A 26,024-nucleotide genomic window follows, 5' to 3' on the forward strand; every position below is an offset into this window, starting at 1 on the left:
ACATGAAAAAAAAAAAAAGTATAATAATAATTACATTTCATAATCAATATGGTGCGACTCACTGATAAAATGGAATCTTTGTGATGTCGGGTAATGGTGGACAAATAGCGATAAGGTGCATCACAGTAACTGTATTTAGTATTTTATTTAATTAGTTTGTGTGCATTTTTCAAGGTTTACAGCAAGTAATAGTTAGAGTTTTATATTCATTGTAGGAAACAGGAATGGCTTGGAGGTTTAAGGCATCAAAGTACAAGAATTCAGCACCTAAACTTCTTAAAAGAGAGGTAATTCTAATATAAGTCACACTATAAGACAGTATAAACCAAAAAAGCAATATATTATTTTTAATCTTGACTACAAGGTACATTATTTCCAAAACCATAACAAAAAAGCCACTTACACAGTTGTATGTAGTCTTAGCTAGACAAAATTCTCAACTTTTTAAAACATTTATTCTTGGAAAAAATAATTAAACTCAAATATGTTTCATAACAAAACAAAATATATGATCGTAAAGATGGTATTATGTAAAAATATTCAATAATTTCAGAAAAAAAGAAAAAGGGATCAACTTGTAATTATTTGATTTCTGTGTATAAACAAAACATAGATCGTAAAATGGAAATATGTACAATTTTACACAGACTTAGATAACTTGAGTTACTTCCCTTTATAATGATTATACATGTATCTGATTTCAAAGTTTAATAAAAACATAAGTCTTTTGTGTGTGTGGTTTATTTTCATCAATCTTTAAGTTTATTCAAGCAGCACAGTAATAGTAAATATTCATCAATGGTTCAAAAGAAATACTTTTAAGAGGAGCAGGAATAATCATGATAATTAGAGATATATTTCCCTGCAAAATAAATCAAGTTTGTATCGCATTATACAGAATCTGATAGCATATTATGTCTAAGCAGTTGTGGCATAAAATGGCAATAATTAATCTCAAGTATTTGTGTTTTTCAACCATCACTTTGAATGATTGCATTCTATAATATATATGAAGTTATAATAGATCTGCAAATTGTGTTTTTCATCCATCACTTTAATACATGTAATTGCATTTTATGATATCTCAAATTATAATATATCTTCAAATTGCAATATCTTATAACTATGTACTTGATTGTTCAACAGGAATGGATTGGAGATATTTCTGCTGGAAATTTACCAAGCTCATGTGGCAACCATATCAAAGCTAGTTGTCAATATATGGCCTTTAATGTAGATACTTCAGGCAAGTTTGGCTAGCTTTAATGGTGTGCAATTATTGTTGCAATGATCAACTGCATATCAACTTGAACTTTGTAGTAAATCCTTAGTACCGTATAGCGGGTTATTTTCGCGGGGGTAAAATTTTGCGATTTTCATTGAAAAAGGTATACGAAATATTTTAGCGGTTATTATTTTGGTGGATTCAAATCTTTTATCATTAACTTTGCATGTACCCTTTAAAATTGGCGGAATTTATTTTGGCGGTTTTGTTATATCTGCGAAAATAAGCGAAAATTTACACCCCGTGAAAATAACCCGCTATACGGTATATTAAAATTGCATTTTAGAGTTTTTATATTTTGCAATCAAATGCAATGATATATAAAAGTAAACATCACTGTGAATGAAATTTGCTAAAAATATTTGCCCAAAAAATCTGTGAGTTTGCATTGTCAGTGCATGTATTACAAAACAATACTTTTATTTTTCTTGCCTTTAATAAACTTTTATAATAGAATATTTAATTTGCTTCTGTTTGATTTATTGTTTAACTCAATTATCATGATTATTCCCTTAATTTGCTTACAAACTGTATTTTGGACATATTTTGTTTTGAGAGTTAGGTAAATATTTAAAAGTTGAATCTCGCCGTGACTACAGATTTTACTACTCACTTTCTTTGTAAATGTCCTTTGCTTTAAAAAATAGTACAATATAAATATTTATATTTCAGGAGGAGGTAATCTTGCCATTTTACCAATAAATACGTCAGGGAGATTGACAACTGCATTGCCAATGTTGAAGGCACATGGAGGTTTGTTGAATAAGTTGTATACTGTAAATTTATTATTATTCATTGGGACACCAAATTTTGTTGATTTCAAAGGTATAGAAATGAGGGGTGAAAGATACCAGAGGGATAGTAAAACTCATAAATAAAAAATAAACTGACAATGCCATGACTAAAAAAGCAAAAGACAAGCTTGTATGGAGACTTGGCATTGCTTGGCAAAACCATAAAATCAAATGTCCACAAAAATATTTTATTTCCACAATCCACAAAAATTGGTGAATAAGAAATTAAATGAATCCACAGGATATATTTTTTACAAGATAACATAGGGCTCACACTAAGAATAAATAGTTCATAGATCCAAACCTCAGAAAAAATCAGACTAGAATTTTTGAATTAATGATCTAGTCTCAAAATGATAAAAGTGTAACTTTTTAGTTCCTCTTGTTTTTTTGACAAGAAACAGTAATTTATCGATTGAGATTTTGACATTGTTTTTGTCAAGACTTTGGAGTTTGGACTCGCCATACTCTTGATTAATGTCTGCATTGAAGACAAGGGTTGGTTAAGTAATTTACTTTTTAGATAAACGTTAGTCAGTTACAGTAGTTAACACTTTGCATGTATGAACTTATGATTTCCCAATATTTTTCTGCAGATTTTGTAACAGATTTTGAGTTTTCTCCCTTTGATGACTTCCTCTTGGCAACTGGTTCAGCAGATAACACAGTAAGTTATAGTTTTTTTTTATGCACAACCTTGGTCTGTGTCTCTGTTTGTTTCTCAGTCCTTTCAACTGTTTATCCATCCATCCGCCTGTCCCATTTCAGCTTAAGTTGTTGGTCAAAGTAGTTTTGATGAAGGTTAAGTCTAATCAACTTGAAACTTAGTATACATGTTCCCTATGAAATGATCTTTCAAATTTTAATGCCAAGTTTTTACCCCAATTTCATGGTCCAATGAACATAGTGAATGGTAGTTTTTGCATCAGGTTATAGTTTTGATTAAGTTGAAGTCCAATCAACTTTGAAACTTAGTATGTACACATGCTCCTTATGATATGATTTTTATGGCCTCGCAACAAAGACTTTGATAAATTTTTGAAAAATCGCATTTATACAGCATTTTTTTTCTAAATGCTTTCAGATATTGGGCTGATTTTTGGTATGTGCTCTAACTATGATGAGTTGCAGATCAAGTTTTAATTTGTTTTGCTCCGCTAATTTTTGCCAAAATTAAGGGTTAACAACTTTGAAAATTGTTGAAAATCACAGTTATACAATCTTTTTTTCTATAAGCCTCCAGATTTTGAGCTGATTTTTGACATGTGAGACTACCATAATGTTTGTGACCACATGTGTTATTGAAATTGCAGATTTTTCAACATTTTGAGACGGGGCCATTTGTGTCGCTTTGACACATCTAGTTCTAATTTTAATGCCAACTTAAGAGTTTGACCCCAATTTCACGGTTAACTGAACGTAGAAAATGACAGTGTGAGTGGGACATCCGTATACTATGGACACATTCTTGTTTGAATTGATTAAAAATGTCTTGTTTTTATAACTCTCAGATGTATATTAGTAATTTGGGAAATATGAATGAAATAAGCGTCATTTTCATAGTTAGAAAATTATAGAAAGAAGTCTCAGATGTTTATGTGTGGTAGAACCAAAATCATTTGCAATCTTTCTGCATTTGACTTTGTAGTTCACAATATTATTAAGACGACATTTGCTACAATCACTGTTTTTAGCAAACATATGATCTTAAAATTCTTAAAATTTAATCAAAGTATTCCATAACAAGAATTTGAACCATTTGTTTCAAAAGTCAAATTTTTTTTTTTAAATTTTATACAATTTTTTATTTTCAGATAAAAGTTTGGCAGTTTCCAGAGGACAATGCTAACCTGACAGAGACCATATCAGATGTTAGTCCTGTTGTAGTGTTACCTGGCCAACAGCGTAGGATAGAGAATGTTACATGGAACCCAGTAGCTGATAACATATTGACTGTTACCTCACACAATACAGTTAAATTGTTTGATGTATCTCAGGGAACAGAAAAATGTTGTAGGTACCAGTTTTAATTCAGTGACGTGGAAGTTTGATTGGATATAAAAGCTACATTTAGTTAGTGGGGATTTATTATATCATTGTTAAAGCATTTCTTTGGTAAAGGTCATCCACAAAATTTTCTTTAGAATTTTTTTTATATAGAGTGGGGTGCACATATTGGCTGGGGACACAATTTTGCAGTTTTATGATTTTGAGGTGTAAAAACTTAAAATGATGGCTGAAATGGAAGAAATGTGTCGACAAATTATAAGTTTATAACAAATATGATTATTTTTTAAACTAAAAAAAAATGTGGCACTTACTGCAAAGGACCGAAAATAGGACAACGATTTTCGGTCAATTTTCTGATTGAAAAACACCATTTTCAAAGAAGTTTTTCTTAGTAATTTTTTTACTGATTGGCTTAAAGTTCTGTTTTTACACCTTTGAAATGTCTGCTGTTCATCTATAATGAAATTTATTTGATAAATATTATATAAAGCTGCAGTTATTTGGTTTTAAATAGGAGTGTAAAAACGGCGAATATGTGTCCCCCATTGACAAAACATCAGGAATTTCAAACACCCTTTAATCTAACTTTACAGATGATTATTATCAAACAAACATGTTTTCAAGCTTAGGAATGTTTTGCATTTGAAGTTATCTTCATATAGAAATATCAGTATACTTCAAAAACATATAGACCTGAACATAAAATAGAAAACATGACAAGAAATGGCGAAAATGAGCACCCCACTCTAGGCATACTTTTGCATACCCAAATATTCTAACATGCATGAAAATTGGTACCAAACAAAAAATGATTTCAATTGTGATTTTCTGTCATAAAATTTTTACAACTGGAATAATTAAATTGCAATTTTTTGCCAGAAGTAAAGTCTTGGCAATAATAAATGCACACACTAATTTCTGAAATAACAGTAATCATTTGTTTTTCATTTAATTATAGGTATAGACAGTCACAAAGACCAGATACAAAGTGTTAGCTGGAAAGGTGATGGATCTTGTTTAGTGACCTCATGTAAAGATAAACTTCTCAGAGTTATAGATCCTCGTTCATCTGCTGTGCAACAGGTGTGTGATACACAAGAAACTTTTTGTTTACTTTGATTTTAGTATTTGGTGGCACTAGAAGAAATTAGATTTAAAGACCTTATAAAGCTGAAAGTATGATAAATGGGTCAAATTACAATCTTTTTCGATATTTTTGGACATTAGATTTCTTACCTCATATACTATTCTAGGAATAATTTCTGATTCCTCTTGTTTATTATCAGATTCCATAGGGCTGTCCTTAAAACATATATATTTTTGCATGATGTTTTACTTTGTCAGTTTGTTGCATGGCTCACATTTTCATACTATTGCCCTGAATGAATTAAATACATGTGGAGATCATAAAGACAGTAATCAAATGACAACTACAAAATTGAATTAAGGTGGTACCTAACACTACAGGGAGATAACTCTGTAAAATCAGCTAAACGTTTTAATTACGTTGTCGTTAAGGGAATATTAAGCTTCTCAATGATCAAAATCAGTGTTTGTCAAACTGCTATATAACCAGTGTAATTTTTTTAATAAATTGGTTGGTTCAATTTTTTTGAAGTTTTTATATTTTTGTTAAAGTGTCAAAGTAAATACTTTGACAAAATTTTTGAAAATTAAATGAGCCAAATTAATTTTAGTGAAAGTGTTGGGTACCACCTTAATGACAACCAAAATTCAAATTCAAAGACGGGCAACTATCACAAAAAATTAAAAAAGACAATTCAATGCTACTGATTCATTTATATTGGTTAGATACCAACTTTCGTGGATTTCGTGCTTACAGGAGAACCACAAATTTAAATGTTCAACGAAATACAAATGTTCTTAAAGAATGAGTGCACACTTTGCCAAAACCACGAAATTAGATATCCACATTATGTAAGTATTTCTCAAACCAAAAAAATTGGTTCCCACGAAAATAAATGAATCCATAATATTCAACTAAATCCTTCACAAAAACTTAAAGCTTCAGCAATATGAAACTCACCAACATTTTGACGTTAACTGGGGGTATCTAGAAGGATCAGCAGTTCTAGAATTTGTTTTGTTAATGATGTTTATATTTCTCTCTCTTATGTTAAAGGAAGGATCAGGACATCAGAATATAAAAGATTCCAGGGCTGTATGGTTAGGTAATAAAGACAACATAGTTACAACAGGATTTGATAGTGTAAGTAGTTGTATACCATGAAATAGTTATGAAAACTTCCTAACTGCAAGTAAAGATTTTAAAAGTTAACTGGTAGTATTTGGCAAGTGTTTGTAACCCGAATTTGTTTTCTCTAAATGGATTTATGCTTTTTATGCCCCACCTACGATAGTAGAGGGGCATTATGTTTTCTGGTCTGTGCCTTCGTTCGTTTGTTTGTCCGTTCGCTTCAGGTTAAAGTTTTTGGTCGAGGCAGTTTTTGATGAAGTTGAAGTTCCAATCAACTTGAAACTTAGTACACATGTTCCCCATGACATGATCTTTCTAATTTTAATGCCAAATTATAGTTTTTACCCCTATTTCATGGTCCACTGAACATAGAAAATGATAGTGCGAGTGGGGCATCCGTGTACTATGGACACATTCTTGTTGAACACTGGCATACTACTGTTGCCTTTATTTGGATAATGTAAAATTGTCAGTTTTCCTCCTGATGGTTGTGGTTCTCTCCACCAATAAAATCTGATGGCCATGATATAGCCAATAACACTGAAAGTGGTGTTGAACCAATCAACCCGTTCTTTTGTCGTTTCTGATTAAGATTGAACACTGATATTTAAATCAAAGTAACAATTATGATGGCATTTTTAAACATTTTATATATAGAGATTATTGATATGATACAAAACTTTATTGGTCAATGTTTATGATGTTTCATTTCAGTCAAGAAATAGAGAAATTAGTATCTGGGACAGTAGAAACATGTCTTCTTCTTTAAACACAGTATCAGTTGATGCATCCTCAGGGTAGGTTTATCTTACAGGCAGCCTCATCAGTTTATTGCCAGACATGTGTGGGTTAAATCTCGAATTTTCATTATTTCTCTTAATAATATAAGAAGATGTGGTATAAGTGCTAATGAGACATTTCTCCATCCAAGTCACAATGTGTAAAAAAGTAAACAATTATAGGTCGAAGTACAGCTTTCAACACAGATAGATATAGGAAGATGTGGTGTGAGTGCCAATGAGACAACTCTCCATCCAAATAACAATTTAAAAAAAAAAAAAAAAAAAGGTAAACCATTATAGGTCAATGTAAGGCCTTCAACACGGAGCCTTGGCTCACACCGAACAACAAGCTATAAAGGGCCCCAAAATTACTAGTGTAAAACCATTAAAACGGGAAAACCAACGGTCTAATCTATATTAAATTTAAAAAACGAGAAACGAGAAACAGAGCCTTAGTTCACACCAAACATGAAACTATAAAAGGACCTCAACTCGTGTAAAAATTCAAACATAAAAACCAAAACTTTTTTTTTTAAACATTAAACTAGTTTGTCCAAAACAGATTGAAAAAAAATGGTGAGAAAAAGATAAGATCAACAAACAACAGAATATTAAACACTTCTTAGAAAACTAAAGTCTGAGCAACACTAACCCCAACAAAAACTAGGGTGACCTCAAGTCCTTCTGAAGGGTAAGCAGATCCAGCTCTACATTCAAGGTTTAACGAAGATATCTGCAATCAAAATTTTAAAAAGACAAAAAATTTAACTACTTATGATATAATGATAATATATGATACTGTTTATTCATTTTTACTCAGGGATACTTATTTTTCCTTGTGAATGTTGAAACCACAAATTTGAATGTTCTATAATGTACTTATTTCTGTGTGAGATTTGTATGCTGTAGTTATAAACACAATGCAATCGAATATCCAAATAGTACAATTTTCCAGAGCGTTAGAAATTTGTACCCACAAATATAAATGAATTCACAGTATTTCTTACATGAAATTATTTTGCAGGACTTTAATACCATTGTATGATGCTGACACTGGTATGATCTTCTTTGCTGGCAAGGTATGTAGAATAATACCTGTTAAATTTCCCTCGCCCTGCTCGTCTGAATTTAAAGTATTTAATCTCTAAATTCAATAGGCTATAAACAAGACAAACACAGATATAGGATTAGTTGCTCGCAGTAACATCTTATTTTCTCTTGCGATACAATATTTTATTTTACTTTATTGTACATATTTCTCCGATTGAAACAATATATAAATACATGACATATAACATTGTTCCTCTTTCGCATTATTTCTTTTTCCTCGGCTAATACCTCCAACGCCTGTACGTACAATAAACACAGCAGCAACTGCATATATACCTATGTGACCAACTTCAATTCGACGTAACTGAGAGCACCTTTGATACTTATACATTTAAATGCCAAACTTTATATAGTTCCATTTAACTCCACCCGTAAAAAACGCCAAAACTTTCCTCGTGCCTTATGCACTTCACATCAAATTTATAAATAGTACATACTGTTACAAAACCAGTTTCCGAACTAGTTATACAAGTTCCCATCTATAAATAATTACTACAAATAGAAAACGGGAAAAACCCTATTTCAAACGAAATAAAATACATTAATTGAGGCTGTGAAAATATTTATGTTTTCATGCAATGTTTTAGTCTATAGATTTAAAATTATTTTAGTTTACAGCAGAATTATTATCGAAAATTCTGTGACATGTTTTGGATGTTGGGCAATTACCAAACTAAAGGAATTCCTGTCCAATGAGTTATCTCCCCTTTACGCACAGAAAGTATTTTATTTTCTTAATATACACAAACAAAACAAACAAAAAAATCAGGAACCAAAAAATTACAAAATTTTCTAGAGGACTCAATTCTATTTATTGTTTATATTAGTAAAAAGAAAATTTAATTATATTACAGGGAGACAACACAATCAAATATTGTGAAATCACAGACAAGACTCCATATTTACAGGAAAGTAAGTGATTCTAATTTAATTGAAGTAATTTATCATCAGGAAATGAAATTTCATACTTGGGGTGGATTCATTGACTTTCATGATTACCTTATTTTTTTGTGGACTGAGGGAATATTAACTATTCAAGAATATTTTGTAGATTTGCGAAAGTTTACATACAATATAAAAAAGATGTGGTATGATTGCCAATGAGACAACAATCCACAAAAGATCAAAATGAAACAGACATTAACAACTATAGGTCACGGTACGGCCTTCAACAATGAGCAAAGCCCATACCACATAGTCAGCTATAAAAGGCCCCGATAAGACATTGTAAAACAATTCAAACGAGAAAACTAAAGGCCTTATTTATGTAAAAAAATGAATGAAAAACAAATATGTAACACATAAACAAACGACAACCACTGAATTACAGGCTCCTGACTTGGGACAGGCACATACATAAGTAATGTGGCGGGGTTAAACATGTTAGCGACAAGCCTATAGAATATAGATACTTTGCTGAACATTTAAATTTTACCTTTTCACACAAATCTGTAAAAATTGGTAATTTTGATTTTGCACTAGACAGGTGACAAAATCATAGATATAAGAAGATGTGGAATGAGTGCCAATGAGACAACTCTCCATCTGAATAACAATGTGTAAAAAGTGAACCATTATAGAATAATGTACGGCCTTCAACACGAAGCCTTGGCTCACACCAAATAGCAAGCTATAAAGGGCCCTAAAATTGACTAGTGTAAAATCATTCAAACAGGAAAACCAAATGTCTAATCGATTTATTTTTTTTAAACGAGAAACAAGAAACACTTTATATGAACCACATCAACAAACGACAATCTACCAAACTGTTGCATATTAAAATATAAACCATATGATAAATATTTTGGCATAAAATGGCATAAATGAAAAAGTCTGTGAAACTGTCGCAATGTCTTTAGCAACTAAACAATTTGACGTCATATGTATACTCACGATGTAAAACATAAAACTCTAGACGTATTTATACCTTTCGTACACTTTAGATTGGTACATTTTTGTCAAAAGGAGATTTTGAAGCTCAAAATGTGACTACCTTGTTTATTTTTTGAGAAATGAGGGCCCTCATGGGGTTTTTGATTATGTGATTACTTGGCCGTTTTTTTAATGATTATTTGATTAAGCCAAATATTTCATGATTATTTGATTACCTAGGACTGTATTTTTAGTTTATGATTATTTGATTACTAAAGATAAGCAAATATTTAATGATTATGTGATTATATTGGCAAAAAAATGGTGATTATGTGATTACTAGGACCCCCCCCCCCCCATGAGGGGCCTCAGAAATTACATTCCACAAAAAAATCAGTTTAATTTTAATCTTTTCATCAATTTAATCAATTTAAAAATACATTGTAGACAAAATGCGATTAGCAGAATTCAAAATGGTGGCTTACTGTTACGGACTGGTAGAAAGTGGAATTTGCCCCTTCAAAACATTTGGAAATATCCAAGGAAAACTATCTTTACAAATGAATTGCATTAGAATTAGGAGACAACCACTGAACTTATACTACTTAAGATTTTTTATTGTAAATAACGTATTGTCTTTCAGAAAGATTTTTTCTTACATTGTTTTGTTACACATTTATAGAATTCTTTAATTGGGAAATTGCCAATTCATTATTTTTTTAGATTCAGTAGCCTCCACTGAACAGATAAAAGGAGCAGGACTGGTACCTAAGCTAGCGGTAAATGTAATGGCAGGGGAGGTTAACAGAATATTGATATTGACGAAGTCAAATGTTTTACCTACTCCCTATATAGTACCCAGAAAGGTGAGTGCATTAAATGTAATGGCAGGGGAGGTTAACAGAATTCTGATACTGACAAAATCAAACGTTCTACCTACTCCCTATATAGTACCCAGAAAGTTGAGCGCATTTAGATGTTAGAATATTTTGATATATATTCAGGTTGAAGATGTAAGGATTACACATGAAAAAGAATTGCAGAAAATATTTCTATGAATGAAAAATTCAATTGCATTAAAGAGTAGGCTGGTTCTTAGATGTTTGGCTAAATCTTATCACGAGAAACAGGCAAAATGTGCCTTATTTATTCAATTTCAACATTTGTTTTTGTTAGTCAAAAACATTGAATAAAGGTTCTATAGTTATCCCAAGTCCTTTATTACCAGGCCCTTATTTATCTTAAATCAATTCCTGTTTGTATTTATTTATAACATCATATTGTATGAAGATTGGTAAATTCTTTTCAGTCTTACAAAGAATTCCATGACGATCTGTTCCCAGACACACCTTGTGGGGAACCAGCATTATCCACTGATGACTGGTTCTCTGGTCAAAATGCTCAGGTATGTTAATTAAGATATAACAGTCAACCAGTTTTATAAAAAAAAGTACATTTAAGTATGGCAAGTGGTTTAGTTTAAACATATTTATTTATAGTGGATTTGGAAAGAAGTTTTGCAACTTATATTAATCCCTTTCTACTTTGCGGTTGCGAGTGCTGCCTTGTAGCGGCATTAGCCTACTCTTTTTTTAAATCTACAAGGGTGTCTTTAACGTGCAAGAGATATGACTCTCTCTTAACACGGGGCACTCGTGTGGTCTTAAAAAAAGTGTCAAAAGATGCCATGGGGACAATCAGATATAAAAGATGGACGAAAGATACCAAAGGGACAGTCAAACTCATAAATCTAAAACAAACTGACAACGCCATGGCTAAAAGTCTTGGAGAATGTTAATATGTACCATAACAGAAAAGAAAAACAACAAATATACAAACAACAAATATAAAAACAACAAATATAAAAACAACAAATATAAAAACAACAAATATAAAAACAACAAATATACAAACAACTAGAAAACACTATAAAGAAGACAAGGCAATACAAAGCCTACCAAAAACTTTGATTTTAAATTACCATTAGCAGTTAGAAATTTCAATTTCATCTACAAATATTTATACAAATACAAGAACAAAATCATTGGGTGTACATTTTTAAATAACATATATGTGAAGGGCTTTTCCATTTTATTGTACCAAGAGGAGTCCTTAAAAATAAAGTAACCTTCTTTAGGAGCAAATTTAGAGTCCTCGTACATTCAAGCATATTTAACATTGTATTTTGTTCTCACCTGTAGTGGCAAATTCAAGCTGCCTTACCCTGGGTCCTATGTATGTTTTTATGCAACAGCCCTAATGACAAGTCTTAGGATTAGAATAAAAGAGATTAACCATTTACTATTTTATTTTATCATTATTTATTTAAGGAATGACTGTAATATTTTTTCTGTCTATGAAGAAATAACAAAAAAATGTGCACACTGAATAACGCGCATAGCAGGTTATTTAACAGTGTGCACCACATTTTTAGCTCACCTGGCCTAAAAGGCCAAGTGAGCTTTTCTCATCACTTGGCGTCCGTCGTCCGTCGTCCGTCGTCGTCGTTAACTTTTACAAAAATCTTCTCCTCTGAAACTACTGGGCCAAATTAAACCAAACTTGGCCACAATCATCATTGGGGTATCTAGTTTAAAAAATGTGTCCGGTGACCCGGCCAACCATCCAAGATGGCCGCCATGGCTAAAAATAGAACATAGGGGTAAAATGCAGTTTTTGGCTTATAACTCAAAAACCAAAGCATTTAGAGCAAATCTGACACAGGGTGGAATTGTTAAACAGGTGAAGATCTATCTGCCCTGAAATTTTCAGATGAATCGGATAACCCGTTGTTGGGTTGCTGCCCCTGAATTAGTAATTTTAAGGAAATTTTGCTGTTTTTGGTTATTATCTTGAATATTATTATAGATAGAGATAAATAGTAAACAGCAATAATGTTCAGCAAAGTAAGATTTACAAATAAGTCAACATGACTGAAATGGTCAGTTGACCCCTTTAGGAGTTATTGCCCTTTATAGTCAATTTTTAACCATTTTTCGTAAATCTTAGTAATATTTTACAAAAATCTTCTCCTCTGAAACTACTGGGCCAAATTATTCCAAACTTGGCCACAATCATCTTTTGGGTTAGTAAATTGAAAAATGTGTCCGGTGACCCGGCCGTCAAACCAAGATGGCCGCCATGGCTAAAAATAGAACATGGGGTAAAATGCAGTTTTTGACTTATAACTCAAAACCCAAAGCATTTAGAGCAAATCTGACATGGGATTAAATTGTTTATCAGTTCAAGATCTATCTGCCCTGAAATTTTCAGATGAATCAGACAACCCGTTGTTGGGTTGCTGGCCCTGAATTAGTAATTTTAAGGAAATTTTGCTTGTTTTGGTTATTATCTTGAATATTATTATAGATAGAGATAAACTATAAACAGCAATAATGTTCAGCAAAGTAAGATTTACAAATAAGTCATCATGACTGAAATGGTCAGTTGACCCCTTTAGGAGTTATTGCCCTTTATAGTCAATTTTTAACCATTTTTCGTAAATCTTAGTAATCTTTTACAAAAATCTTCTCCTCTGAAACTACTTGGCCAAATTAATCCAAACTTGGCCACAATGATCTTTTGGGTTAGTAGTTTGAAAAATGTGTCCGGTGACCCGGCCATCCAACCAAGATGGCCGCCATGGCTAAAAATAGAACATGGGGTAAAATGCAGTTTTTGGCTTATAACTCAAAACCCAAAGCATTTAGAGCAAATCTGACAATGTGTAAAATTGTTTATCAGGTCAACATTTATCTGCTCTGAAATTTTTAGATGAATCGGACAACCCGTTGTTGGGTTGCTGACCCTTAATTGTTTGTTTTAAGAAAATTTTGCTGTTTTTGGTCATTATCTTGAATATTATTATTGATAGAGATAAACTGTAAACAACAATAATGTTCAGCAAAGTAAGATTTACAAATAAGTCAACATGACCGAAATGGTCAATTGACCCTCTTAGGAGTTATTGTTCTTTATAGTCAATTATTAACAATGTTCATAAAATTTGTAAATTTTTACTAACATTTTCCACTGAAACTAATGGGCCAAGTTCATTATAGATAGAGATAATTTTAAGCAGCAAGAATGTTCAGTAAAGTAAGATGTACAAACACATCACCATCACCAAAACACAATTTTGTCATGAATCCATCTGATTCCTTTAATATTCACATAGACCAAGGTGAGCGACACAGGCTCTTTAGAGCCTCTAGTTTATATTATTTCGAATAGACAGAAAAAATATTACAGTCATTTCTTATAATTTAATTCTAAATTCCATTTTAAACCGTAGAAAACCATGAAAAAACTTGATGATGTCACGGTCACATGACTAAATTATGTCTATGGGCTGATATGAGCCAATCAGAAGAGGCATTACATCCAAAATTAAATTATATGTACATAGTAAATTTACTTTTTTAAAGGTACAATGTACAAGTTTAGATCCAGCAAAGAGAAAGAAAAGGCAAACAGGAAGTAGGACAATAGGCAGCAAGGGAGATAATCAGACCAATAGCATCAGTAAAACCAAAGAGATTACAAAACCAAAGGTAGCATTTTAATTCTAATTATAATTTTATTTGCAAATTACACCCATATGGGATAAGCAAACACAAACATATCTAATACAGATAGCGAAGAACTACTAAAACATGAAAAAAAACATAGTTATAAATGTAACAGGGAGCGACATTTTCAGAATATGTTAGAATGACTTTAGTGATGTAATAAAAACAATATTATTTGGAGATTATTTTTTTTTAAAGGGAGATTAATTGAAAAAAAAATATGTTTTTGATTTTCACTGGGTTTACAGCTATTGCGTTTAAAACAACTGTATTTTCATTCATAAACTATAAAAATGAGCATTACATATTTTTGTAAATAAATGCTTATTGAAATAGAATCACTATATAAATGCAAACTGCTTTTCTGGATTTACGCTCAACAGGAACACTCACATCCAAATGTTTGATTTATAGATAAGAAAAAATATCTTAAAATAGTTAAATCACTACAATAAGCATTTTTGTTTTTGTTTTAAATAAATGTTTTTTTAAATGTTAGATTTTTTAATAAGAATAGTTTTTTCCACAATGATTGTTAGCCATGAAATCAATTTTCATTGGTATTTTTAAGTGTGTTGTATTAATATTTTCAACAGGAAACAAGCAAATCTGTGATACAAGATACCAAAGACATTCCACAAACCACTAAACCAGAGAACTCAGGAAAAGATACATCAAATGTCATTCCAAAACAAGCCACACCCACTAAAGTAACTACAGACACACCCACCAAGGAAAGTGCTGGCACGCCCACCAAAAGAAGTTCAGACACACCTAAGGAACAAAGCCCTGCCTTAACTTCAGCTAATAAACCTGTCACCAAAGTATTTACAGGTAAATTTTGATTTATAAGTGTATTTTATTTTGAAAAATTGTTCATGCTATATTCATGTTTGTTGTTAACAAATTTCAAATTTTAAATAAAAAAAAGTTTTGAAAATTGAAATTTTCCTGTATTGAATGTACATTATACACCTTATCCCTATTTGTCCAGCAAAACTGGACATCTCAAAGATTTCCTTAAAATTTTGACTATTTAAAAAATATCTGACATCGCAATGGAAAAGTGGTTGTTGTATGCAATAATAGTTCAAGTGGTGCAGATTCTCTGGTAAAATAGAACATATTTCCAAATAGAGATGAGTTGTATTGTATCTCAATCAATACAGTGGTACCTATACTACTAATAGAAGAGACCAATGTTATTGAGCTGCAACTCCTCTTAAACCATACACAGTCAGAAATATTTGTGATAAGACGTGTAAATGTATATTTTGTACTTCTTAAATTTGTCTTTGAAACAAAAATATTTTTTTTCCACAGAAAACGCCAATTTGGAGACTGTTATCCACTTATCAATTAGTCATGTTTGTTTTTTATATGCTTTCTGGCATGCTCGGTCGACATAATGCCAGCAAAATCTGTAATATAGAACGAGGTCACGAACTTCGTCATTATACAGGGATTAATACTACTAAATCAATCTTTGTCACATTATGTCGCAAGAGTTTTCTAACATAAATTTATCTGATTGTGGTTGTATTGATATCTTTAATTTGCAGCTGTTCGACAATCAAAGTTCAAATATCTGAAAGGTCACACACTACACAAAAGTCTTCATATAGATAATATAAGAAAACTTTATCATGGGGTACCAGGAGAAAGTGACATGTTCTATGCTAACCAAACAAGATGTGTAGTACCAGTGGAAGGAGCTGGTGGCCTTCTCTCTGTTCTAGAGGTAGGTATGCTATACTCCTTTGGTGTTTTTACCTCATTGTGAAACTATTTATACAGTTGCATATATACTGTGAATTCATTAGTTTTCATGGGATACCATTGTTCATGGAATTCATGGGTATAAGTGAACCACAGATTTAAATGTTCAACAAATTTCAATTTTTCTTTAGGCTTATATGCAAACACTGGCAACATTATCAATATAAATAATCAAATGTCCACACAAAAATAATTTTTCTTTGATCCACAAAAAAATTGAACCAATTGAGAAAAAATGAAAAAGACAGTAATTAACAGTCAGCTATAAAAGACCCTGAAATGACAAATGTAAAACAATTCAAATGAGAAAACTAACAGTCTAATTAATGTAAAAAAAAAATCATTTAAAGCATGAAAAAAAACAAAAAGGGCAACAGGTGTATCATGCCCTTATAGCGCAGCTCTTTATTTTATTTGCTCTTGATATTAGGTTACTGTCACAACTGCCTTTACTCATGATAACATCTTATTTGTATGTAATTGTTTTTACAGTTCAATAAACCAGGAAGATTAGCAGACACTGGGACTCCAGTATTACAACATAAAAGTAAAGCTACTGACTATGTGTGGGATCCATTCAATGATAGCAGACTAGCTGTGTGTATGTATATGTGTATATTCCCTCCCCTTCTAGACATAGGCCTTAAATATGATCCCCTGATAGGAACCCAGTTCTACAAGCAAAAAGTGATTGTTAAACTATAACAAATTAGAGATTTTACCCCATTTTTACGGTCCACTGAACATAGAAAATGAGAGTGCGGATGGGGCATCGGTGTACTGGGGACACATTCTTTTTTTTTCCCACTTTTCCCTCAGGCACCTGTCTCTAAAAAATAAATTACCTAAATATTTTCAATGTTGAAATATTTTGAAAGACCTGTTACAAATGATTCTTACAATAGAAAAAAAGGTGTGCTTTTCCCCTTTTTGTAGTTAATTTAATGTAGATTTACAAAACAACACGTTTCAGAGAGGTAGGCAACCTCAGAATCAAAATATAACGGAATTGCACGTCCCAAAGACATTTCTCACATATGTTAGTTAGATTCCTTGTGTTATATTAATGTATATAGGTAAAAATAAATTCAGAGCCAAGTGACTTCACACTCTAGACCTCTAAACAATAGTGATGTCTACATTTTCTGCCCTGCTTCTATTGAGATGATGTTGATTTGTTCTTGTCCTGATTAATATATAACAATACCAAATTTACTGCACACAAGATGGGTATTTCATTGTCTTTTCAGTAATGTTTGAAGCCAAAATATTACCAAAAAAAATCTATACCAATAAATGGTAAAGGCTATGAAAACCAAACAGGTACATGCTGAACTGAACATGATTGTATATTTACTAACAGATATTAAGTAAATAATAAACAATCAATTAAACTTTCATTCCTTAGAGCAAATGATTAAGTGTATATCTATTTTCTTTATTCAGCATGTGATGATGCTAAAGTATGGATCTGGAACATACCAGAGGGAGGACTTACAGAAACAGTTACAGAACCTTCCATGTATCTTAGGGGTAACAATCAATATTCAGACTTTCAAGTTCTGTAATTTATTTTCCCAAATCTGACAGATATTGTACTATATTGTTCAGTGTTCTCCCCAAGGGCCTTAAGGCTCTGTGGTACCCTGGTGCTATACTTTCCACCATGGTGCTATCTTGGATAATTTCATGATAGAATGTTAAGGAGCTATGGTGCTATATTTTTTTGGAAAACCAGTGCTATGTTTATTTCCATTGTTCTATTTGAAAATTCTGGGGAGAACACTGTGTAACAGTATTATGTTATCAATACCCAGGATAGCAACTCTATGCAACTAAATCTTTCTCATGGTAAATCACAAACAAGTTATGGCCTGCATAAAATAATTTTTCTAAACATTTTTAGTATGACATCCATTTTCACTGAATTAGTACACTTTTTTATTTAGGGCCCAGACAAACAAGTTATGGCCTGCATAAAATAATTTTTCTAAACATTTTTAGTATGACATCCATTTTCACTGAATTAGTACACTTTTTTATTTAGGGCCCAGATGTGGATTTAATCGCTGCATTGAAAACCAATTGGTGGCCTTTGGCCGTTCTTTGGTTGGGTTGTTGTCTCTTTGACATATTCCCCATTTTCCTTCTAAATTTTATTTTTAATATTTGTAGGACACACAGAGAAGCTGTATTTTGTCAGATTCCATCCATTAGCCAGTGATATACTTGTTTCATCAGCTTATGACTTTACTGTTAGAATATGGGATTTAACTGAAGGCAAGGAAAAACTACAGCTCACAACACATCCAGATCAGGTATATTGTTTATTATAATTTGGCTTTGAAAAGTTTTTTTTTACTTTATAGGTAAGAAGAGATGCTAGAATTAGATTAAAAATTACAAGAATTCAAAAAGTTTTCCCCAGAAATGTGTGTATATATATATACAGGTCTTGAAGGAAAACATTTTGTTCATATATGTATATATATACAGGTCTTGAAGGCAAACATTTTTAGTACATAGCCTACTTAAACAGGAGATTGGGGTACCAAATTTCATGGATTGTGGAAATCTTGCATGGATATTTGATATTTTTATGCTCCATTTATGGGCATTATGTTTTCTGGTCTGTGCGTATGTCCGTTCGTTCCTGTGTCTGTCCTGCTTCAGATTTAAGTTTTTAGTTGCGGTAGTTTTTGATAAGTGTTTTTGATAAAATTTAAGTCCAATCAACTTAAAACTTAGTACACATGTTCCTTATGATATGATCTTCCTAATTTTAATGTCAAATTAGAGATTTTCCCCCATTTTCACTGTCATAGAACATAGAAATGATAGTGCGGATGGGGCACCCGTGTACTAGGGACACATTTTTGTTTTATTTGCATATAAGCCTAGAGAAAAAATTGATTTCTGAAACATTTAAATTGGTGATTCACCAGTACCTGTTCCCACAAAATATACAAACATTGGTATCCCATGATCAGTAATGAATCCATACAAAATAGTAGTGAATGGTTTATCTCCCTTTGTAGGTGTTCTGTGTAGCATGGAGTCCTGATGGCAGATACCTGGCTACAGTGTGTAAAGATGGAAAAGTCAGAATATTTGATCCAAGAAAGTCACCAGATGCTATAAAGGTACGACAAACTATAAAAATCTGTTGCATTAATGTATAATACTGAGGGCCTCTGTATAGAATTGGTCTAACAAACTACTGTATCACTAGCCTGTGAAAAGTGAGGTTCTAAATTCAAACCCTACATTTTGGTGGTGCATCGGGATCCAAATCTTAATTTACTATTTTTTGCGATATTGAAAAAAATCCTGTTTCAATCATATAAAAATTCAAAATGCCAGCTGACATCGTTGCATTTAAAACCCTGTCGCATTTTTCACAATAATAAAAACTTTGAAATAATTTCTGAATTTATAGTAACCTTCTAATTTCAGCTGACTATGTTATTAAATTAGTTCATTTCTGTGGTTTATCCAAATTTGTAGTGTCTATGCGTTTTAAAGGTTTACCTCTCTCTAGAAATATTGTCCACACCCCCTGACCAAAATATATACATATAGTCCAGAGCAAGGGTCCGGAAACGGTCATATTTGCCAGTCATGTCCTAAACTGAAACTATAATGTCCTAAACTTTTAATTGGGATTTAGGTCAAATTTTATTTTTCAACATTAATAATTTTGGTCATTCCGTTGAGATCGACTTTCAAAATCGCCATTTTGAACATATTTTTGTTTTGTTATCGACTTCCTGCAATTAAACTGCCACTCCAATAAAGTGTTATAATCCTGAGGGCCCTCCTAATAACTATATAAACAATGCCTCCGGGGAGCTATTGGCTAATAATTGCTAATCTCTTTACCTGTGTTTTTAATTCACACCTGGCAATTAATCACAAGCTCCAAACTATTATTATAAAGAAATAAAAATTCCATACGAACTGGCTTCATTATTTAATTACTCAACAGGTCAGACAATTGTCAATTAAGATTTAAAATCAAATTAAAACTTGTTTAATTTTGTAGAATTTTTTTTTTTTACTTCTGACACACGTGCTTTGTTTACTATGTTATACGCATGCTTGAAATTCTCTTCCACAGATTTAGACAATTAATCGTAAATTTCAAATAATTTCATCCTAAATAAAGCTAGTGCAACTATTTTAATAAATATTCTTACACTATGAAAGGTAAAATATTAAAAAGCCGATGATTTCCTGTGATTTGGATAAACAAAACTAATCCCGGAAATGAGTCCGGAATTGTTCGTATTAGTATTGTCGGAGTACATCCGGTTTGAATTTTGACTTCAGAATCGAAAGAAAAGTAAGCGATAACTGAGAATATTATCGTTTTGAGTCATTAAAATCATTTTATTTTTAAACTGTTGCCTTCCCTTAATTGCCCTTGATCGATTTTTGGAAAATGGTAGGACAAATCATGCAGTAAATGCGATGCAACAGTGAAACAAGTTTGTTGATGCTACGAACATGACGATCGAGTATGATCATACTAATAATAAGTCTCATGCAGTAATGTGATTTTGGCAATCATCTTTTGAAAAGGGGCATCAACTTTTAAGTTGTTTGAAAATGACCGAAATTAGGTGAAAAAATTTCCGGATCCTTGGTCCAGAGACTTGAACTTTAGGCCAAAAACACATTCTTATAAATCTTTACCTTTCCAGATCCTGGCACTTATAAGGTCAAAATCTTCAGATATCATCTCTAAATAGCATGTAGAGAAAGAATAACTCATGAAAGATACCAGGCTAATTATTTAAAAAGTTAAATCGGCCAAACAAAGTACCAAAGTACAAAGTAAACAAGAACATTCAGGACCAAACATCCATAAGGTTTTTCCAAAAGAGCTTTGATATAAATAGATTCCTGTGCTAGAATTATCAATTATCGTTGTTCATCTAAACGAGATTGCTTTTCCCACTTTCACCATACCGGCTCAAGTGAGAAAAGGTTTACTTCTCTTTAGAAAAGCAATTGAGTTAGATGACCAATGACAATCTGTTTATCACTATTTTACCTATGACGATATTGTCAATTTCATTAGCAACGCCACATGCCCCTTAGTTTCTAGCAATAATTTTCATATCACTCGACCCCGCTGAGAAAGAAAATTATCAGTCTGCAAGATCAAAGGACATTTTCGTAAAAAGCGATAATCCTTAGTATTTTCGATCAATCTAAATTTTGGTTCACAATTAATTTAGAAACATGACAACTTCTATGATCATATTAGATGTCAACACAGAAGTGTAGATATAATAAAAAGAATTCAAACTTTAATTATTCCAGGAAGGAGAAGGCCCAGATGGACCAAGAGGAGCCAGAGTTGTTTGGGCATTGAACGGGAAATATCTGGTTATAACTGGATTTGACAAGTAAGTTTTTATCTGGTTATTATTGGATTTTACAAGAAAATTTGGTTGAAAAATGTAACAAAAGAAAGCATTCATATGTTGACAACTTTCATTTATTGAGGAACAACACTTTTATTCTTGTGGGTACTAGTATTTGATTGTGTGGTAATGAAAAAGTCTCCATAAAAAGAAATTTGTAGATTGTTGAATGCTAAAATTCTTGGTTTACCTGTACCAATCGAACTCGCAGTGTTCTTCCCTTTAGGCTTTAGCATTGTGGTAATGTGATGCTATCTGAAATTTACTTCTTATAGATAGTGGGATGCTATTTTTTCTAGAAACAAGGCGGTATTTCATAATGCCCTGTTTACTAGATATTTCTGCAGAGATTACTGTGTCTGCACAAAGTAGGTGATGATAATAATGATGGATGGCTGCTTAGCATCCATTAGCAAATTAATATGCATATTCAGTATAAGAACAATCCTTAGAAAAAAAGTCTATTACTGTGATTGTCAACAATTTTGAAAGCTGTAAACGCTTAATTTTGGCAAAAATTAGCAGAGGGGAACGAAACTTAAATTTGATCTGTAACTAATCATGGTAACCTCACATACCAAAAATCAGCCCAATATCTGAAAGCGTTTAGAAAAAAGTCTGTATAACTGTTAAACTGTGATTTTCAACAATTTTTCAAAGTTCATAGCCCATAATTTCGGCAAAAATTAGCAGGGCGGAACAAAACTTGAACTTGATCTGTAACTCATCATGGTTAGCTCACATACCAAAAATCAGCCCAATATTTGAAAGTGTTAGAAAAAAAGTCTGTATAACTGTGATATTCAACAATTTATCGAAGTCCATAGCCCATAATTTCAACAAAAATTAGCGGAGCGTAACAAAACTTTAACTTGGTCTGTAACTCATCACGGTTAATTTGCATACCAAAAATCAGTCCAATATCTGAAGGCGTTTAGAACAAAAGTCTGTATAACTGTGATTTTCAACAATTTATCAAAGTCCATAGCCCGTAATTTCGGCATTTATTAGCCGATTGGAACGAAACTGGAAGTTGATTTGTAACTCATCATGGTTAACTCATATACAAATTTTCATCGTAGAGCAAAATGAATAAGCTTCCAAACTCAGTTTATAGTTTTTACTTGAAATAAGCGGATTTTTTTTTATGTGACTTAAACGGAGAGGCAAATCAGCCCTATATCTGAAGTCGTTGAGAAAAAATCTCTGTATAATGGTTTGAGCGGAATGACGGAATGACAGAATGACGGACTGACATGACTGACGGAATTACAGACAAGGGTAACACTATATGGAACCGACAACTTCGTTGCGGGGCCATAAAAATGATTCTGCTATTAAAATTCATTTTTGTAACATATTTCTGATGAAAAAAGTATGTTTTTTAGCTATGAGTTACTACATGTACCAGTACTTTGTATTTTCAAAACGGGAAAAAATGAAAATATTTGTTTTATTTTTTATAGACTCTGCAGCAGACAGCTATACGTTTATGACGTAGATAAATTGGAATCTCCTCTGTACATTCATCAGTTAGATTTTAATCCTGCAGTACTGGTACCCTACTATGATGATGATAGTCAAACACTGTTTGTAACAGGAAGGGTGAGTAGTAAACAGGATACTAGACCAATTGTCTTCAGCCCCAGGAAAATTTCTAAATGTCAACATGACTGAAATGGTCATTTGACCCCTACTAAGTGTTATTGCTCTTGATAATATTGTCGCCCTACATTTACTCAAGATGAGACATGGACCGACTATGACAGCAAAACATACTGTACTCACATTATAAAATATAATGAGTCCATAGATGTACCCGTATTTATCCTGCAATTAGCCAACTAATAACAGGTATACAAATAATTTTTGTCGAGACTGCCACTTTTGTTGCAGAAAGCTCGACATAGGGATAGTGATCTGGCGGTGGTGGCGTAAGCTTACTTCTTAAAAGCTTTATATTTTAGAAGGTGGAAGACCTGGCTGCTTCATACTTTATATATGGATGCCTCATGTTACTAAGTTTCCATCAGTCACATGTCCTTGACCTCATTTTCATGGTTCTGTGACTACTTGAAAAAAAAAGTTAAGATTTTTTGTAATGTTAAATTCTCTCTTATTATAAGTAATAGAATAACTATATTTGGTATGTGCGTACCTTGCATGGTCCTCATGCCCCTCAGACAGTTTTCACTTGACCTTGACCTCATTTCATGGATAGTGAACAAGGTTAAGTTTTGGTGGTCAAGTCCATATCTCAGATACTATAAGCAATAGGGCTAGTATATTCGATGTAAGGAAGGACTGTAAGGTGTATATGTCTAACTGCCAGGTGTCATCTGACCGTGACCTCATTTTCATGGTTCAGTGGTTATAGATAGTTTTTGTGTTTTGGTCTGTTTTTCTCATACTTTATGCAATAGGTCTACTATATTTGTTGTATGGAATGATTGTAAGGTGTACATGTCTAGCGGCAAATGTCATCTGACCTTGACCTCATTTTCATGGTTCAGTGGTCAAAGTTAAGTTTTTGAGTTTTGGTCTTTTTATCTAATATTATATGCCAAAGGTCAACTATATTTGGTGTATGGAAATATTTTATGATCTATATGTCAGTCCGGCAGGTTTTATTTGACCATGACCTCAATTTCACGGTTCATTGCACAATGTTAAGTTTTTGTGTTTTGGTCTATTTTTCTTAAACTATAAGTAATAGGTCAACTATATTTGTTGTATGGAAGCATTGTTAGCTGTACATGTCTGCCAGACATGGTTCATCTGACCTTGACCATATTTTCATGGTTCATTGGTCTTTGTTTAGTTATCTAATCTTGGTTAATGTTAAGTTGATGTTACAGTTGTAATAAAGCTTTATACTTAGGACTATCAACATAATATCAATGATTAGTAAAGAAGGCGAGACATTTCAGCGTGTGCACTCTTGTTGTGTTTTAGTCTGTTATTTTTTTAAACTATAAGCAACAGGTCAACTATATTTGTTGTATGGAAGAATCATACATGTGATGGACTGTAAAACTCAGATCAGGAGATTGGGAAATTTTGGTCAGGGGATTAAGACTCAGATCAGGAGGTTTTTTATCGACATAAATTTTGTCGTAAATGTAAGCGTATAATAAAAATTGTCTTTTAAATTGTTTTTTTTCTTCAAATTTTCATCAAAATGTTTTAAACAATAACAATAGTATTGCATGGTTTTTATGCATTATGAAAGGAAAGTCATATTTCTAAAAAAAAAATAACACTCTTGTTTAACTAATTTGCTATTTTTGGCTAAATCACTCATAACTTATTGTACTGACACTTATTTGAAAAAGGTTCTTTTATGAACTTCAACTGACTAGGATTTTTGTTCAGTCTAAAATCTTTTAAACATTAAATATATACATGGTCAGACAGTAATGTCCTTGGTGCTGAGTGCCTACACACAATCTCCTCTACAAAAAAGCTTTGATGTAGTAACAGCATCTGCATTCCTAACTGCAAAGGCCTCTGTCCATTTAGTCAGATCATCTGTGAACACCACAATGTATCGATTACTTTGTAAACTTGGAGGAAATGGGCCAAGAACGTCAACGCCCACTCTATCAAAAGGTCCATCCACTGGAATTGGCAACATAGGAGCAGGTTTCCGGCCTTTTGGAGTTTTTCTCATTGCACACTTTACACATGATTTGCACCAATAGTCAATATCTTTGTACATCCCAACCCAATAAAATCATTGTTAAAATTGTTAGCTGTACATGCCTGCCTGGCATGGTTTATCTGACCTTGACCTCATTTTCATGGTTCATTGGTCATTTAGTTTTCTTGGTTAATGTTAGTTTATGTGACAGTTGTAATAAAGCTTTATAATTAGGACTATCAATATAATAACAATGATTAGTAATGAAGGGGAGACATTTCAGTGTGTGCACTCTTGTTAATAAAGTCTCCTGTCATTCGGCTTTAATGTTGAGCAAGTGTTTATGTAAATATTTCTTTTTGCATAACTGTTCATTTTGGGGTCATACTTTACCTATGTTGATTTCTTTGAAAATGGATAAAGGAAAACTTGTTTGTTCGTGGATATTTAATTTCGTGGTTTTGAAGATGTCTGCATACACGTCTATAAAATTATCATTTGTTGAACAATTGATTTTGTGGTTTA

At 32.2% G+C, this 26,024-nt stretch overlaps 1 protein-coding gene across 1 annotated transcript in view; it reads left to right on the forward strand.

Annotated features, from left to right (window-relative positions):
• Positions 1-219: 219 nt before the first annotated feature.
• The window catches only part of LOC143043796 (coronin-7-like), a 34,366-nt gene continuing 8,561 nt past the window's right edge, over positions 220-26,024 (forward strand). Inside the window, exons 1-21 of the mRNA XM_076215977.1 lie at positions 220-287; positions 1,147-1,246; positions 1,958-2,038; positions 2,676-2,746; positions 3,894-4,092; positions 5,048-5,172; positions 6,233-6,319; positions 7,022-7,104; positions 8,114-8,168; positions 9,054-9,111; positions 10,795-10,937; positions 11,381-11,476; positions 14,499-14,624; positions 15,239-15,476; positions 16,205-16,383; positions 16,914-17,022; positions 17,868-17,954; positions 18,597-18,739; positions 19,460-19,564; positions 21,753-21,838; positions 23,323-23,461. Coding sequence (XP_076072092.1) covers positions 225-287; positions 1,147-1,246; positions 1,958-2,038; positions 2,676-2,746; positions 3,894-4,092; positions 5,048-5,172; positions 6,233-6,319; positions 7,022-7,104; positions 8,114-8,168; positions 9,054-9,111; positions 10,795-10,937; positions 11,381-11,476; positions 14,499-14,624; positions 15,239-15,476; positions 16,205-16,383; positions 16,914-17,022; positions 17,868-17,954; positions 18,597-18,739; positions 19,460-19,564; positions 21,753-21,838; positions 23,323-23,461 — 2,373 coding nt within the window. The 5' untranslated portion in view covers positions 220-224. The remainder of the gene's footprint in view (positions 288-1,146; positions 1,247-1,957; positions 2,039-2,675; positions 2,747-3,893; positions 4,093-5,047; positions 5,173-6,232; positions 6,320-7,021; positions 7,105-8,113; positions 8,169-9,053; positions 9,112-10,794; positions 10,938-11,380; positions 11,477-14,498; positions 14,625-15,238; positions 15,477-16,204; positions 16,384-16,913; positions 17,023-17,867; positions 17,955-18,596; positions 18,740-19,459; positions 19,565-21,752; positions 21,839-23,322; positions 23,462-26,024) is intronic.

The sequence above is a fragment of the Mytilus galloprovincialis genome, chromosome 8, assembly GCF_965363235.1.
Source record: "Mytilus galloprovincialis chromosome 8, xbMytGall1.hap1.1, whole genome shotgun sequence".
In the NCBI taxonomy this organism is placed as follows: domain Eukaryota; kingdom Metazoa; phylum Mollusca; class Bivalvia; order Mytilida; family Mytilidae; genus Mytilus; species Mytilus galloprovincialis.